The 12,741-nt window shown below is 44.1% G+C and overlaps 1 protein-coding gene across 1 annotated transcript in view; it reads right to left on the bottom strand.

Moving 5' to 3' along the window:
* The window catches only part of KL (klotho), a 48,311-nt gene extending 39,703 nt beyond the window's left edge, over positions 1-8,608 (bottom strand). Inside the window, exon 1 of the mRNA XM_048295488.1 lies at positions 7,817-8,608. Coding sequence (XP_048151445.1) covers positions 7,817-8,608 — 792 coding nt within the window. The remainder of the gene's footprint in view (positions 1-7,816) is intronic.
* Positions 8,609-12,741: the final 4,133 nt, after the last annotated feature.

Raw genomic sequence — 12,741 nt, 5'->3', positions numbered from 1 at the left:
CAGATGCTACTGTCTTCCCACCTGTAAAGCAAATACCTTGTATTTACCAAATATCTTACCAAAATATCGTCTGTTTTATTAACAACACAAGTGGTACCCAGTGGTACCAACATTTTCTAGCCCTTAGTAAGAGCATTAAACTGATAAACCTACAAAAGCATTCCTGGGTTGACTTTTGGACTCAAAAAATTGCAAGGCATTCCATAGGATACTCTCTCCCAAGCCAATTTTGAACCATTCAGCTGTCTTTAGAGGTGTGACTAAAAACAAAATCGAATCTCAGCTGTCAGCGTCAGAGCTAATGTGCAAGTAACAAAATGACCACATGCAGACTGAAGTGACAGTCCCCTGGCAATGTGCATGGTCCCCTGTCAGCTCTCCCCATTGCTGAAGAATGTGTTGCAGGGTGTCTTGCAGCACTCCCTGGCCTTTCAGCTCCCCAGGCTGGCCAGATCCTGAGATGTGCAAAAGCCCCTGTGCTTTCCATCACGCAGATGTCACAGAGATCTAGCCGTTGGGTAGCACTGGAATCACCTGTGGCCCCAGTCCCCCAGTTCCTATACCCACTGTTGTAAACAGCATCTTGTAAAGATTTCAGTAACTGGGAGAATTTAGAATATGGGTTGGGGGTTTTTCAGAATCAAAACAAAACTAAGCTTTAAAGTTTTGCAATTCTTCATAACACAGAAGTCTACCTCTTCTCAAAATAAACATACACAGAGATGAAGCTAAACAAATGGGCTTCAATGTGGCCAAATCCAGATATTCTTAAAATGCATTTTCTTACTCCATGCATCTCAAAGGACCCTCCCTGACAAATCTCCAGGGAGACACACCACAAACCTAACAGACAGGCTTCTTATGAGTGTTTTGTGCTCTCAGATTAAAGCTGAAGCTACAGTAAACCAGAAGTTGCCATCACTGATAGACTAAACAAACTGTTCACTGTTAATATAGACTGTATTTTGTTTTTTTCATTGAATGATATTCTCAGATTTAGACTATGCCTTATATCATTGTTATGAACTTGCAAGCAAAGAGGAAGATTTCACACTTACTGGTACTGTCACCTCCACTGCCACCAAATGCATCAAGTCTATTTTCCCAAACCTCTAGCTGTCTTAAAAGATTTTTGTTCCTACCATTAATACTGAAAGACCATTCCAGCAGCTCTCTCTTCCAAAGCTAACCGTGACTTCTAAGAGTCAATCTAACTGTACTGATAACCTTTTGTGTGTGCATGCATTTGGTCTTTTAACTCTGAATTTTCTTCCTGTCATTGATATTTATGTCCAGAAGTATTTACAGAGAGCATCAGTGTGAGTCTAATTCCTTCCCTTCCTTGGTATCGTTCATTTTCTACTCAACCCATTTTACCAAAGGCGCCAGTCCCTTACATTGGCCAATATCACCTTCTCCTTTTGTACTTTTTCTCCTGTCTTGAAAACTCACCTTCTCTTTCTGCTGACACATTTTCTCCCATGTGAAGTAATTCAGCTGTTCTCCAGAAGCCAGTCTCTTCTTTCATGGTCATATTCAATGAGTCACCTTCTCCTTCAGAGATCTGTCCAATCTTCATTTCAGTATTTTCCTAAGGATCCTGAGACGTTGTCTACAACCATATTCTTCTGCTCCATTCTTCTGTTTTAATCTAAAATCAACATTCACAGTTTTGACTGTGATATTTTTCTATATGCTTTGGCAGACAAATACTAAAGTATGAGTAAGTTTTATTTAATACTTAAAACTGGTAGCACACATCCTATAATTGCTAAAACCTGCCATAGAATCACAGATTATCTTAGGTTGGAAGGGACCTTAAAAGTCATCTAGTTCCAACCCCACTGCCATGGGCAGGAGTGACATCTTCCACTAGACCAGGTTGCTCAAAGCCCCATTCAACCTGGCCTCATCATTGTACACAGAGATCACCTCCTCTACTTCTTCAGAAGCGTGTCTTCATAATTTTCTCTTCTTTATCATTTGGGGAAAGAAAAATAGAAGAAATTCTCCTGCATACCCTCCTTTACCTACAAGTCTGCACAAGTAGACTCCTTTGATTGCTGGTTTCTTGGCTTTTTTAAAACTTTGTCAACATAAGGCTTGCACCTTCAGATTAAGTTCAGCAGTTTATCTGCTCATCAGCAACAACCAAACACACAAATCACGCACTCAGTTGCAAGGATTATCAAACTGCCTTTAAACTCTGCCAATTACTAACTGAAAGCCACAAGACTCTTAAACTGCAGCTAAGCAAACTACAGATGTGTCTACATACACATCTGTTCTTTCACATTTCTCCAAAAGAAGGATCTGCATCACAGTAGCCAAAATAATTAAAACAAAATGCCTCTAAATGCCTACATCCTGTCCTAATTGTCACAGCTTGCCAACATTGCCATCAGCTGTACTGACATATTCACTGCTTCTAACTAGTTGAAGAAAAAATAAAAGACGGGGGGAAAAATGTTTTGCTCCCCGGAGTACACTGGGAAGAAGATGCTGTTAAGAAAGAGTTAATAAATGTGAGGAACAAACCTAAGGTAAACCCAGTGTCAACCAAAGCAAGAGAATTTGACCTTCTAGAAGATGGGTACTTGATGAGTGGAACAACTCTCTCTTACATGATAGAGCATTTCTACTTTTCAAAAGAAAGGACAGTCTCTGCACTTCCAACCTGCTGATGGTCGTGGAACAGAGGTTGCTACTTGACCTATCAGGGAAAAAGCTCTCAGAGCTCCTAGTTTTCAGTCAAAAGGGAAATACAGGCATTAAAAAATGATGAACTATCTTGAACTACAACATATGTCTCACCAGCTTTATTTTCCAGGTCCCAAGTACAAGTAGGAATTATGTCCATCAACTACCTTTACATACTGGAAACCATCCACAGAAACAAGGTGAAATGGAAACTGGAAGTTTGTAATACAAAGGAATACAGTGACACACTTCATTTTGGATTCCTCAAAACTACAACAAATACAGGATCTCTCCTGCTTGAGGAGGAGAACAAAGAATATCTCACACTTCATGAGGCTTTATTAATGCAAAATGAAACAGTATCAAGGAGCTTTACACTCATGTACCCGGTGAGATTTTACCAGATGTGAATTCTGTGTTGCCAATCTAAACGCCCCTATCTGTAGCAAACTGCAGTTAACCAGCAGTCATTATCTTCCCAGCACTGAGCAGAGCCCTGCCCAACATGAAAAACTGCTATTTAAAAAGGAAGCATACTAGACTACCTTGGCTAGGAACCAGAAATATCACCTAGGTACCTCCAGCAACAGCTACAACAACAATTAGAAATCAGGCGGGTGGCACTTCAAATGAGACATGAAAACAGATTTAGGGCTGCCAATAGAATTTACCAAGATTCACAGCTATACAGCCACAGCTACCAAGCACTAAAAACCTCATCATGAACAGACTCTCAAGAAATCCTCATCCTCATAATGAACAGCAGAAGAGCTGAGGTGGGACTTAACGTGCCTACAGGCTTGACCTGGTTTCCTTCCACACAGAGAACACACAAATTCTGCTTCCACTCCACTTCAGTCACTTCCGTGTGGTCTTTCCAGGTCCTGCCTGTTGAGTTTTGCTAAGATTTCCTGTAATTTCTAAAAAGCTTTTCAAGTTATGGAACCCCTACACTTGAGGGAGGTCCACTCTTACTCTTCCATGGTAACGCTTTATTCTCAATGCAGTCCTGGTATTTCTATGAGTAAAGATCAAAGTACTCTGTAAAGGTAACAAACTGGTTTTTTTATTACAATAGAGTATTTGAAAACAACAATCCTTTTGCAAACATGTATGGATTCAGGTAGGAATGGCAAAGGGAAAGTTATGTATTCCATCTTTGGAGCTAATTTTAATAAAATCAGCATTCGTGAAACCCAAACTCCTCTGTTTACCACATTTTAAAATCAAACTCAATGCTTTTTTTTTCTTTTACTGATTAAAGCTTAAAAACTACTTGCTATAACTTTTAATATAACTTGTGAACATAGTGTAACTTTTGGCAGCTACTGGCACAGAAAACTGCAGCATCAGACCTGAACTTGCACTATTGGTTTGACTGCACTTCTTTGTCAAATATGATATTTGAAAGAAACCTGATTCAAATGATTAATGAGTAGAACAATCACTAGTGTAAATAGATACTACCCAACTGATACTGAAACCCAGGCAAGAATCAATTTCTTCTTTGTTCTTCTTTGAATTACACCTTAAGAAAGCAAGAATAGGAAAAAAATACTATTATTTAGAAGTATTCCTCCTTTTTTCTGAAAACTAGGTATGCCTTCACAACTATGATGAGCTGTGTTACTTTCAGGAAAATCCCAAATCATTCCATTTTGCACTGAGTGAAAGTTTAAGGGATGTCTGAATTTTGAAAGAAACAATACACACGAAGAAAAGACCACTCTCCTACGCTGGAATTACTGATACTTTATTAGGTTTAGCACTGAAGGTCAACAAAAGAGTACTTACCTTCTGTTTTGGAAAGAGTTTTGGAATAGAAATCAGTCTGTTGCTATGTGACTGGTTTCCAGGCAGCAGTTCCACTCACTTCTTTGGGGAAAAGACATGTTCTTCTGTTTCTGCAAATGCTGTTTATATTGAGTAAATCCAAGTATGTTCAACTCAAACAACATACTGTGAACCATTAATGAAAAAATGCATTTGCAAAAACCAGAACATAATACACTGACCTCTCTCAACTCCTATCTGGAGAAAGAGATGCCTCATACGCATGACAGATTGCTGGCATTACATTTTCTGGCTGTTGACTTGAGAGAATGCCAACTTTTATGAAACATACTTGATCCGTTCCATTTATTTTGTGAATAAACATGAACAGCTTCCTCCACTTCTTACCACATTTGAAGGGCTTAGACATATCAAAAGCGACAAGTGTCAGTGGAAATACTATAAAAGGGTGACATTTTCACTGAATACTGATCAACATCCCTCAAGTATGCACCAAGAAGGCATTAATAAAGTAATTTTTTCTTACAAGTTTTTTACACTATTTTTATTTGGTCCTGTCTATAAAAAAGTGTCTCTGTCAATTTAGCATCTGTTATGACTCACTTAAGGAAGTTCAGAAAAATGAGAGGTAATTTAAAAATTCAGTACAATATGATGAAATCCATTCAAGCTGAATTCAAACATCATTACTTAAATCAAACTTCATTGCCCTGTTTTCACCAACTCTGAATTGAACAACCTAAATTGAATCAAACTCTTATTTGATTATTTTTTCAGATAATAAATAAGTTGCTCAGGAAAACAAAACCCAAAATCCACATTTATATCTGTTGAATTTTAAAGAACTTAAAGGAAATTATTTTGCTTTTTAACATAATTAGCATCCAGTAAAATAAATTAGGAGGCATCAGCTTTCATTAGCTTTAGCTTTCCACTTATGCAAGTCTTGGCTTTGAATAAATGCAGAAAGAAGACACTTAAACTGCGTACTGTAAATAAGTCAGAAATCATGCATATTAAGAGCTAGTCTGCTCATTTGCTAAGAGCCAAACAATTATAACAACAAGTTCTAACTTCAAAGAAAACCAAGCGTGATGGCAAACTCAACCTCTCTGGAAAAAAATAAAACACAAGAATGACAAAGAGAAGGATTAAGAAGACACCAGGGACCAGACCTTACGACACAAGCAGCAAAAGGTTAGACAACTGAAAGGGGGTTTTCTTTGTGTGAGAGGATTCGGCCACATCCTTTCCAGTGGGTCTGTGAGGATGCTATCTCCCAGCAACACTGTCCAGTGCTGCACATATCCTGCAGCTTATGGGATAAAGCAGTACTGCTGTGCACCCCTTCGATACAAACCAAAGCTGTGCACACTCCCAAAAAATGACCAAACTCACCAACAAAATTATACAGCCCACAGACACACATTCAAGAACAACATTCAAGCTGCAAAGTCAATCACTCAAGAACTGTGTAAGACAATTTAATTTACATTTAAATGTAATTCACTCTTTACCATATACGGTAGAACATTAATCTTTCCTTACACAACTTAACCTAACCCTAACCCAGTATCTCCATGGATATCAGGCTGTGAAGAAGCTGTATTGTGTATCTTCCTCCTACTTCACCGTTTGTACAAGTTGAAAGGTGCAGTATCAATACGCTACAGAGAAGTAAAAAGGCAAAGGAGGATCTTAGTGCTAAAGCTGTTCACTTCTCTGTGCTGAAGGGCTAGGCTCTACCTCTGCCTCTACTAAGACTCCTACCTGGAGAAGTCAGGGATGTAAGCTCCTCTGCACATAATGTATGTCCCTCATTTTCTCTGCAGGTGATTTGAGATTTGGGGATATGACTTCTAGAAGAGCTGGAAGTATAATGTAACTGACCAATATTCTACAAAGATCACACACCAGGAAAAGGGCACTAACGACCAGTGGCCACTTTGGCTCCTAATTGCATCTGTTTCAGCACCGCATTCATAAAATGGGGGGTGGGGGGAAAGGCAGTACCTTGCTGCCTTCCACTGTGCGTAAAAAGAAATGCCCACTAATGTGCAAATCCTGACTGACAGTCACTGGGACAAAACTAAATACTAAGGTTCTGTCACTAAACCAAGTATCAGTAGACCCTCCCAGTTTAATTATACTGTTTACATGGTGTGGGCAAGACTGTGCCTCAGTTTCTCATCTGTTAAATAGAAAAGTATCTTGCTTCACAGAGCTTTTATGAGAGCAAGCACATGCTTGAGATTATGAGGGACTCTGATACTATGGTGATTCAGGATATACTCAAGCATGAAACACAGCCAAGTACACACCGTGGAAACTAAATGAAAAGCTTAATGTTTTCAGGACGAGGAATTTAACCTGAAATTTTACCCACATTTTCGCCATCTATATTTTCCCTTTGACTTATTTGTAGCATTAGAGAATGCAGAAGTAATACCAGAAAGCAGAAAAAAGTCAAATAAGGCAAGTATTGGATGTTTTCTTTGTGCTCACATCTAACACACAATACTCATTAGGATAACACTCTTGCCAGTAAGTGTGTGGTTAGCAGATAGACATTAGCAGAATTTGTGAATGTGTATTAAAGTACAAGAGACCATACCTAAATGGCCACCCCATTCCAGTTGGCTGAATCCTTTTCACCTGTCATTGGAAGGATCCGTACACACTTTTGCTTAATTCTCTCTGAAAACCCACAAGGGTTGACTCCAGCAAATATTACAGTTACACCATATAGATACACAGGATAAAAATTAAGTTAGCAAACTGCTTGTACCACTTACAAGACTTAACTGGGGAACTAAGGGTGTCTTTTACCAAAAAGTGCTCACATTCAAAGAAACATCACGCTTTGTCAAGAAAATGTCTCCGTATGAAATTGTGGCCACCTCTAGCATCTCCATCAACCCAGTAAGCCTTTTTTATCAAATACACAAATTCCCTGTACAGTTGTATTAAGCATTTCCACCTTAGAAAGGCAGTGCTGGACTGGTACAGTCCAGGGACTGCAGACCCTCACCCTCCCACAATGGCAATTGAACTGTTGCGGGCGGAACAGGGCATTTCTGCAAAACAGAGTTCTTTAACTCTCCACCAACTCAATCGCAAAGTTCCTGCCTTACACCTTGAGTTTTGCTTCCTTTGCCCATAGATCTGCTGCCCACGCTCTGTCGGGCACATGGATTTGTTTTCCGTGCCAGTGTCCGACCAGGGGCCAGGTGTGCCAACGGGGCTGAGGGTGGCCTGCGCACCCGGCACCTTGGCACGGCCGAGGAGCTGCCGGGGCCCCTTCGCGCCAGCCGCCATTTACCTGGAGCAGGTGGTGGGCCGCCAGGTACCCCAGCCGCGGGCCTCCCCGCACGCCGGGCGGCAGCCGCCCCGTGCCGTAGCCATGCCAGGCCACCACGTAGGGGTTGTCCATCGTCAGCCAGTAGCGCACCTGCCCGCCGAAGTGGCGGAAGCACAGCTCGGCGTAGTCACGGAAGAGCTGGGGCAGGACGGGGCTGGCCCAGCCGCCGAAGGCGTCCTGCAGGGCCTGCGGCAGGTCCCAGTGGTAGAGGGTGACGACGGGCTCGACGCCCATCTCCCGCAGGCGGGCCAGCAGCCGTCCGTAGTGCGCTAGCCCGGCGGGGTTGGGGGGCGCCGTCCCGTTGGGCAGCAGCCGGGCCCAGGACAGCGAGAAGCGGTAGTGCGAGACTCCCAGGCGCCGCAGCCCCTCGACGTCGCGGAACAGGTTGTTGTAGCTGTCGCTGGCCACGTCGCCGCCCACGGGCCCCGGCGGGGCGGCCCCCGGCGGCGTGGCCGGGCGGTGGGCGAAGGTGTCCCAGACGGACGCGCCTTTGCCGCCCTGGCGCCAGCCGCCCTCCGTCTGGTAGGCTGCGCTGCCCGCGCCCCAGAGGAAGCCGTCGGGGAAGGTGTCGTGGAGGAAGAGCTGGTCCTGCGGGTAGGGCAGCCGGGCAAAGCGGGACCAGGTGCCCACGCCCTGCCCCGGCGCCCCCAGCCCCAGCCGCCCCAGCAGCAGCAGCGACAGCGGCAAGGCGGCGAGAGCCATGCTCCCGGCGGGGCTCCGCGACGGCGGCTCCCAGCTCCCCCGCCGCCCCATTTTATCTCACCTCGCGCCCCCCCCCCTCTCCCGCCCCGGTGGGCACGGCCATTAATAATTACCTCGGAGCTGCCGCCTGCATCCTTCCCGGCCGGTTCCACCGGGGAGAGCTGCCGCCGGGGGCGGGAGCCAGGGCGTGAGACGGGGCCGGCGGGGAGGAGAGGGGAGAAGCGGGGCTCCTCGGGGAGAGGTGAGCCCTCTCGCCCCCTCAGGGAGCACGTGTGTACGCCCACGGCCCCCTGAGGGCGGAGATCCCGGTTCCGGGCGGCAGGCGGGGTCCCGCAGCCCTTCGCCCGTTCCACCGGGGGCCCGCACCTCGCTGCGACTCCGGTGCCCCCTCGGAAGCGAGACTCTCGCCGCTGCCCTGCGCCCTTTCCTCCCTTTAGAAGAGCCCGCGGAGAGATTCGACGGCCGGACCCGTCCCCTCCGGGAGGCTGAGCGTAGCCCCCTCCCGTCCCCCGCTGCAGTGCCGCCGTCGGGGAGTCCGTGGGGCAGCGGCCCCTGCGCTGGACCGAGAGGGGGAGCGATGACGGGGCCGAGGGGAAAGGGCGAGGAAATAAAAACGCTTTTCCCTTCACTCAGTGTCTCCGTCGTGCTGCTTTAGCAAGACACATCGCACCTGCGATCTCTCATGTAGCAGCAGTTGCAGAGAAACTCGTTCTCCAAGGACATCATACACTCACTCCTCCCCGCCCGCTCCCCGGGAACTCACGGGCTGTCACCTCCCAGTAACAACAGTTTTCTTTCCTGGAGTAGGAAGTTGGTATATTTGGTTGTTTGCTGCACACAAAACAAGTTCTAGTTAGAAATGCCTCACGGATCTTCACGGAGATGAAACAAATCGAGCTAAGTTTGATTACTGAGTTACATTTCCTAACTGAGCAGGCGTGAGGCATGGACTGTTCTTTAAAGGCAGGTCTCAAACTGCCCTTTGCGTCTCCCTTGTACAGAACAGTTCAACCTAGACTGCGAATCAAGAAACAGCCCAACACATTGCAGAACGTGGTATTCAGTGGTGTGAACTCTTAACAGAATTTGGGGCACCTAAGAATAAAATACATCCACTAGACAGGCTGTTAGGCACAGAGAGATGTTCCCAGGAGATAAGGCTGTTGTTTAACTACAGAATTAAGGCATTTAGATAATTTCCTTTTCGTTTTAGAAAATAAACGCCCTCAGGGGAAAATTACAGATAATCACTAATAGTGAGTCAATGTATTTAAATGCCAGTTGTGAACGTTTCCTTTTGTGCACAGGATGGGCTCTCACCTCTCCCAAATGCAGGGAGGGAATTTGCCATGCCTGTCCACCTTTTCTGCACTGATCCAGATCAGTTTTGGGGATTGATCTCTGCTGTTTTTAAAGAGACCAAAGATGTAGGGGGCAGGATTGGAGTTAGTCTTCCACTGTTGGCAATCAATTAATTGCCGTGTTAGGGGGATGGAGGTCTGAACAGTCAAGGGGACCATCGACAGCCCTTCCCTACGGGGGGAAGTTTGTAGGGCAGAACAGGAGGTGACAGGCCCAGAACCAAGGCTGGACATTGGCTTCCAGGAGTGAGTTTGGGATACAGTCTGACAAGGTGCTGGAATTCAATTACAGTCTGAGTAAGTAACTTCAGGTACAACAACAGAAAAAGCTGTTGCCATCACCTGCTACTTACTTGCAGAAATTGGAGATTAATTGTTAAGTGCACTGGGGCATTGTTGCAATTGTCCCTGTGCAAGGAGTGGAGAGCCAGGCTCCCGTTCAGCTGCAGACCTGACTTCAAGGGAAGCGTAATGTCTTGACTGGATTTTGCTGACAAACTATTTTAAAAGTTGATATGTACAGGCATGTCTCAGAAACACCACCACCAAAAACAGGGTATTAGTGATGGTAAGTATATTGCTAATATTTAAGGAAAAAAATTCATTGAGTATATAGGGACACGAGATTTTGAAATACATCATGGTACATTCTCTTTTCATGTGTTAATTATTAACTAAAACCTAGATCAATCCTATTTGTATTTGGGCAGCACCAATAAGGAGACATTAAACTGAAGCTCCTTCACTAGGAACTTGTTTCTTCCAGAGCCTGTCAACACTCAAGGAAAAGAAATGGCCTCATGGTGTTACTCTGAGTAACTAAGATCTTTGTCAACTTCTGAAAAAGGCTACGTTATCTAAAAACTGTCCAGGAACCCTACAGTGACTGCACTCCTGAAGCAAGAAGCCCATTTTTGTGGGACAAAATCTGACCATAAGTTGGTGGCACAAAGCCATCACCTCAGCTGTCACTTTACCTGCATGTCTGTCAGCTGAAAACTTTATCCTTTTTTTTTGTGTGTGTGTAAATGACAGAAAATGTGCAATGTGGCCTCCAGTTCCCTGTGTTGTTTTTGTTTTCTTTCTTAGAGAGCTTGTTTTCATGTCTTAGGACAACACAACCACCAACTGCTCTGAGCCAATGTATTTTTTTTCCTAGCAGACAGCCTAACAAACTCTGTGCAATATTAACCATGCAGAAAGGTCAGCCAAGCACTTGCAGACATCCAGGTCTCCATCGTTGCTCCTTGAGTTCAAAGTGTGGCTCCACTGCGTCTGTGTTGCTGAGCAAGCACACTTTCAATTCTGCCCCAGGTAAGCAGATCAGGATTTGACTTTCAGCCTCGTTGTATTGGTGATTACTGAATGTTCAACTTTCAATAATATGTATAATGTATAGTACTGTGTCATTATAATCTTCCTCCAGGCTGTGCTGAGATTTTCTTTGCTTGCTATGGAGTCAGTGCATGCAATCAAACTCGAGTGTTCTGACTGAGCACTTCTGTTTATATCCCAAAGAGGCTGAATCTTCTGGGATACTTAATTTTAGGTAAAATAGCTTTATTACTGCTTTCGATTCATTTAACAGCTTTCCCCGAGGTAATATCATGCTTCAATGCAGCAAACCCCTTTATCATTTTAAGATCTCCAGAGAAGAGCTAGAAGCCGTATACCAGTAGCATCTGTGATGGAACAAGTGATCTCAGTGCCTAAAACCATCATTTCCTGTTTTAATGCCCCTTCTCTGTTCACAAACATCCTTCCAAATGCATGCAGCCCTACAGCCAGTTGAAAATAGCCTTGTGTAATAGATTTGCAGTCTCAGCATTTCATCTCAAGCCACAAAAGTATTTGCTAACACTTGGAAAAACTGCTTAAAAAATCAGCACCTGATTTAGACTTGAATGTTTCCTCTGCTGCTGCCATCACTGTACACATAACAGCACTACTTCTTTTTTCTGTCTGTTAAATGCAAACTGCTAAGCTGTCAAACTTTACTTTCACTTCCTCATCAATAGCTGTTTCCAGTGAAAAGATGTCCAACAGCATTCTAGATTTACCTTCTTCATCCCTGCCAGAACACCACAGACTACAAGGCAAATAAGCTCCTTCTCAGTTTTCTGAGAGAAGTTGCAAGTGCAGTTTTCTTGAAAAAATGCAGCCTTCCATACCTGTTCCTTCTTTCTCACATGATCACACTGCTTACATGCATTCACTGTACATTCAGAATTACTTTAGAGACAGCTAGAGACTGATTGTATTGAAATTAGAAACAGGGTATTGTCAGGTTCAAAATATACCTGCTGATGTAATAAATGCAGTGCTGTGGAATGCTTGGGAAGATGTTGAATCCTCCTCTCTCTTATCTGCAAGTACCAAGTCACTCTCATCTCCACTTTTTTCCAATGCCTTCTTCTGAATCATGGGCACTCTAGTCATCTCCTGTTTCAAATTCTTTTTTTCCCATAAAGAGCTCTGAATTAGTACTCTTTCATTGTGTGGCAGGATCTAGTGTGAGGTGGGAAATTAGAAACCTAAACTTTGTTTCCTCTTTACACTTTTGAAACTGTGTCTCCAAGAAGTGGGCAAAACCTAAACATCACTTTGTAGGAAAAGTGGAATTCCTAAACATCACTTTGTAGGAAAAGGGGAATTCCAAGTACTTTGAGCCTTCTTACTTTTCATGGTAGCAGGGAGTAAATTCAGGGCAAGCCTAGAAATTTGTGTTTTACTCGCTTGGGGCACTGATGACAATCCTATTGTAACCTGGGAGGTGACATGTGGTGCCTGGATGCTTCCTCATGCCTGTGTGGCAGGAGCTGC

The sequence above is a fragment of the Corvus hawaiiensis genome, chromosome 2 (assembly GCF_020740725.1).
Source record: "Corvus hawaiiensis isolate bCorHaw1 chromosome 2, bCorHaw1.pri.cur, whole genome shotgun sequence".
NCBI lineage: Eukaryota > Metazoa > Chordata > Aves > Passeriformes > Corvidae > Corvus > Corvus hawaiiensis.
Note: the sequence above shows the minus strand (reverse complement) of the source record. Positions and strands in the feature narration are given on the sequence as shown.